The following is a 5,225-nucleotide window of genomic DNA, read 5'->3' as shown; positions in this document are numbered from 1 at the left end:
TCCCTCGCCTTGGCCCCGGCGTGTGAAGGGACTAGACGGCCCGGCATCCTGGCCCGACGGCCGTGTAACGCGGGCGGTTCTCGTCCGGACCGCGGGTCCAGTAGCTCACGACTCTGGCGGCACGGGAGTCCTTCTATGCACCCTTCCTGGACCCATGAGGACACCAGCGTGCATGCACGGGGAAGAGACCGGTCTCCCGAGGAGAGGCGCGCTCGGCATTTAAACAGCGGCGGTGATGAGGCTCCATTCGGTTCAGGTGTGCCCCATCACCCGCCGCCAGCCCTAGCTATTTCAGCGCCCCTCCTCTCTCACGCACCCACTCCCGTCGGGAGCCTGGCGAAGGGCGGCGATTAAGGGACGGGGTGATGATGATAATTAGGGGGAGGCAGCCGACTCGTCACAGTATGTATATGTATATGTATTATATATGTGCGTATATACAGTGGGTACGGAAAGTAAAAAAAATTAACTTAAATGATTTTAGCAAATGGCTGCAATATAACAAAGAGTGAAAAATTTAAGGGGGTCTGAATACTTTCCGTACCCACTGTATATATATATATACACCTTGCTACGTGTACTGTGTTAGGCTAACCGAGACTTGTCATTTGCACTTATATATTGTTGCTCTTTTGTTAGTTTTGACTGCTTTTATTGTCCTCATTTGTAAGTCGCTTTGGATAAAAGCGTCTGCTAAATTACTAAATAAATAACATACAAATAAAATAAAAAAGTGCTTGAAATTTTTCAGGTAGGAATTTATATATCAGAAATACTACAGATATCAAATAAAGTAAAATAAAGTTTTTTTTAAAAATGGCATAGTTTTTGCTGTATGAATTAAATATTCACTGATTTTTTTTTATTTTTATTAAAGCTACAAAAGTTGTCTCTCATACAGCGCTTGAGTACCGAACTGAGTTTTCCTTCACAGGTTATTGCACAGGTTAATGCAAATAATAAACTTTCATGACACAGCAGCAATGTCATGTGAGTGTAACCAGGATAATCAAAAATATCTACCAAAATGTCTACCAGTCTATCATGTCTGCTGGTATTTTCTACCCCAGATTCTTTGGACAGAAGACAATCCCATAATGCATTGATTATAAATATAATTTAGCCAATACAGCCAATGAAAAATAGTTTAAATAATATCTGTGTTCACTGGTATACATTTTGAGTGTTGTACTGTTAGCTTAGCAACATGCTAATGCAAAACTCAATTAAAATCAATTGCCCTTGTAAACCTCTTAAACCAGCTTAAGCTGGTTTGCACCTCTTAGCTGGAATAACAGGCTGGTTTACACATTTTATATTTATTTTTTAATTTTTTTTTCCAATGGAGTTCAGACTTCTGTGAACTTCCCGTGAGGAATGCTGTGTATATGATGTGTCTATGCAGATTATTCCCATACTGTCACTGTGAGGTTTCATTTCAGCTAGGATGCTTCCTTTGAAGGCGGCTTCCTATGAAGGCTGCACGTAAGAAGGCAGCTCAATAGGTTTTGGAACAGAGCCAGGATATTAATGCCATATGCCTGCAATGAATTCCCTCCAACATATGAGAAACCTCACACCTTCTGCAGAGCCAGCTGAATTACAGACCCTTGTCATCTGTTCCCAGCTGACACAGTACAAGTCAGAAAATAAGTCTCCTTGGATTCCTCTTTTAATCTAAACATCTTTCTGAAGGCAATTCATCTTGTACAACATGCATAAGATGTGCTCCATAACAGCCCGACCCCAGAAGCCTCTTTTCAATGAAACCACCAAAGCAAGAGAATGGACAAACAGCAATGAGTTTAGCAGCGCTACTCACCGGCTTATCGGTGAACGCGGTGGACTCAGACTGTGCCATGTCATAGTATGGAGGCTGGAGAGGAATCTTCTGTATCTCATCCTCCCTGTCCAGATGAACAACCTTCAAAGGCAACAGAACCTGAGATGAAGACGCCATTCAGACTAGTGGCAGCTGCCTGGGAATTGTTATCCTGTCTGTCTACATGCACATTACTTTGTACAAAGAACCAAACTAAACACTTGAACGGTACACTCTCTGGAAAAAAAAAAATTGCAAAAATTGTACCTTTAGAAATGGACCTCAAATGGACACCTCTGTACATTATTGCGCCTAACAGTGAATATGCAAATGTGTTACTCAATTATTAATTATAAACTCTCGGGGAGTACTTCAAGTAAATATATTAATGTAAGTGAAAGACTTAGGCTGACAAAAAGGAAATCCCTGCATTGAATTTAAATACGAAATAATGTGAATTTGTGCATTTGAATATGTTTGAAAGACAAAGCTTTCCAAAGATATAATAAAACATGGCTAAATAAAATTTATGTGTTCATCAGTAGTTGATGAAATGTAAAAATGTTGACCATTTCAGTGGTCCAGTGATCAAATGTTATGTGGCCTCTCCATTTTCTTCTGTAATTATACTTGTGACTGGTCTTTGTGTGAAAATCTGCCTTTTGGAATGTATGTAAGCCACAAACTACTTTAGAAAAGTACATTTAAAAGACAAAAAAAGAAGAATTTAAAGAGAATCAATAAATTATTAATAATGTATCATGTAAATAATATGTGATCATGCAATCAATAAAAAGTAACTGTGGTCTGATTAAGAGTATTTTAAAATGTAATATACTCTACAAGTAATTAATTTTTGGAATCTGATTACTTAATCCAGATTACATGTAATCAGTTACTACCCAGCACTGGGTATTTATAAACACCCTTTAGGTGTAAACAAAGTACAAAGGAGTCCTTTTGGGGGCCCTGACACAGTGACAAGCTGTTGCACCCCCAAAGGTAAAATTTTTGCACATTTTCTTATCTGGCAGTGTATAATTTGGCATGGCCTATTCACAACATTTATGTGACAAAATAGCACAATTTGCAAATTAGTTTCTGAAAAGATTTTGCCCGCTGAACAACGTAAAATGCAATCCAGTCTCTCATTCACTGAATTGCATGGCTCTCTGGGAAATTCAATTCTGACTGGTCAGTCATGGTGGTCTGCAATCAATTATTATTGTATAATAAGATTGACATTTTGACTGCTATAATTGACTGCAATTTATAGTGATTATAGTATGTCTCTTGTATCACTCTAAATCTCTCTTTTTCCTTACGAAAAAAAATAAAAAATGTGTCAAGGGTTTATTTTGAGATAAAGACTGGCTTAGTGTTAGTCATTCCCCAGAGGAAATAAAAATCACATGTGAGATCTTTTTAACATCTCCGATATTTCTCCTAGACAGAAATTAGGACATTTTAAGATCAAATGGAGACTTGCTTCTCACACTTGACTCTTGAGATAAAAACTCTAACACGCTCACAATGGTCTCCTTTTAAGTTTTAGAAGAGATCTCATCATCATCATCACACACTGTGCTCAGATTTTTCTCCTTGAAAAATGCTGGAACGCTCACATTTGTCTCCTCAACAATTTAGAAGAGTTAGAAATGAAATGAAAATTCTGTCATTAATTACTCACGCTCATGTCTTTCCAAACCCGGAAGACCTTTGTTCATCTTCAGAACACAAATTAAGATATTTTTGATGAAATCTGAGAGCTTTCTGACCCTCCATAGACAGCAACGCAACTGAAATGTTCAAGGCCCAGAAAGGTACCAAGAACATCGACAAAATAGTCCATGTGACATCAGTGGTTCAACCGTAATTTTATGAAGCTATGATAATACTTTTTGTGCACAAAAACAAAACAAAAATAACAACTTTATTCAACAATTCTTCTCCCCCGAGTTACCATCTACCGCCATTATCGAGAGTAACACAACGCATGCATGTTCTACGTCAGCAGCATCACGCGCATGCATCGTGTTACTCTCGATAATGGCGGTAGATGGTAACTTGGGGGAGAAGAATTGTTAAATAAAGTCGTTATTTCTGTTTTCTTTGCGCACCAAAAGTATTCTCATAGCTTTGTAAAATTACGGTTGAACCACTGATGTCACATGGACCATTTGAACGATGTTCTTACTGTTCTGAAGAAGAACGAAGATCTTACGGGTTTGGAATGACAAGTAATTAATGACAGAATTTTCATTTTTGGGTGAACTATCCCTTTAAGACAAAGCTGATTCCTACATGAGACATATAAGAGAATCAACCCTTAGTATCCTGAGTGTAACCTCTGTCAGAGCCATAGCCTTGTGGGCAGCACATTGACGTCGAGGCACAACTGCACATCAGACAACACGAGTTTGAGTCCCAGTTAAAGGTACTTTGCTGCTCATGTTCTCCTCTCTCATTGTCTCTACTCCTGCTGTCCTGACTATTAAAGGTAAAAAAAACAAATGTAATCAAGAAAGAAAGAGCAACCTCTGAGCAATAAAACATTTTTATAATGGAGTCTTGAGAGAGATTTCAGCAAGCCAATAAAGAGATCTTGCATGTTTCTCACAGTCCATTCTCATTCTGGACTCCTTTCTCATGTCTCATTTGTGTCTACTTTTATTTCTCCTAAGAAATTTTAGGAGAAACATCTGAGACACTATTAATACTAAAATGAGAAATACATGAGAATCACAACTAAGTCGCCTGAGTTTAGAAAGAGCAACCACTGAGCAATAAAATATTCCTATATGGAGTCTTGATAGAGACTGCAGCAAGGAGATAAAGAGATAGTATATGTTTCTTTCACCACATTCTCAGTTTTTACTTTTTTTGTCTCAAATATTTCTCATGTCTCATGTGTGTCTACTTAAGGAATTTTTGGAGAAACATTGATGCGTAAATGCTGTTGATACTAATATGAGAGATGTATGAGAATCGAAACTAAGTCTCCTGAGCTTAGGAAGAGCAAACTTTGAGCAATACATTTTTCCTCTGAGTCCTTACTCGATACAAATATGACCCATGACAAATCAGATAACAGAAAATACCGTTCAAAATGTAATGTATATGTTGTTATTCTCTTGGATTTAGCCACTTATTTGTGGCTGTTTTATGTTCCTTGTATCTGAGATTAATGATATAAATAGGTGGATGTCTCTCTGGAATGCTGGTTCTGGACATATAAGCCAAAGGTTTGTTTTATTGGTTTTTGAACCACGGCAACAAAATCAAAATCAAAATAAGAAGCTGTGAATTACAGTTTGATCACAGTTCTTTTTTTTTTACCCTCAGCATGAAGGAGCCCATAGGACTTTATTTTTTATGAAAAAAAAATAAAAAAAATAATAAT

The 5,225-nt window shown here is 37.7% G+C and overlaps 1 protein-coding gene across 1 annotated transcript in view; it reads right to left on the bottom strand.

The window, feature by feature from the left end:
• Window positions 1-5,225, bottom strand: part of LOC107714521 (nectin-1-like) — a 193,300-nt gene that overhangs the window by 32,522 nt on the left and 155,553 nt on the right. The window contains exon 11 of the mRNA XM_016520374.1: window positions 1,823-1,924. Within this exon, the coding sequence (XP_016375860.1) occupies window positions 1,823-1,924 (102 nt within the window). The remainder of the gene's footprint in view (window positions 1-1,822; window positions 1,925-5,225) is intronic.

The sequence above is a fragment of the Sinocyclocheilus rhinocerous genome, unplaced genomic scaffold (assembly GCF_001515625.1).
Source record: "Sinocyclocheilus rhinocerous isolate Xijiao unplaced genomic scaffold, SAMN03320098_v1.1 scaffold809, whole genome shotgun sequence".
NCBI classification, from domain to species: Eukaryota; Metazoa; Chordata; class Actinopteri; order Cypriniformes; family Cyprinidae; genus Sinocyclocheilus; species Sinocyclocheilus rhinocerous.
This window is presented reverse-complemented; position numbering and strand designations above follow the sequence as displayed.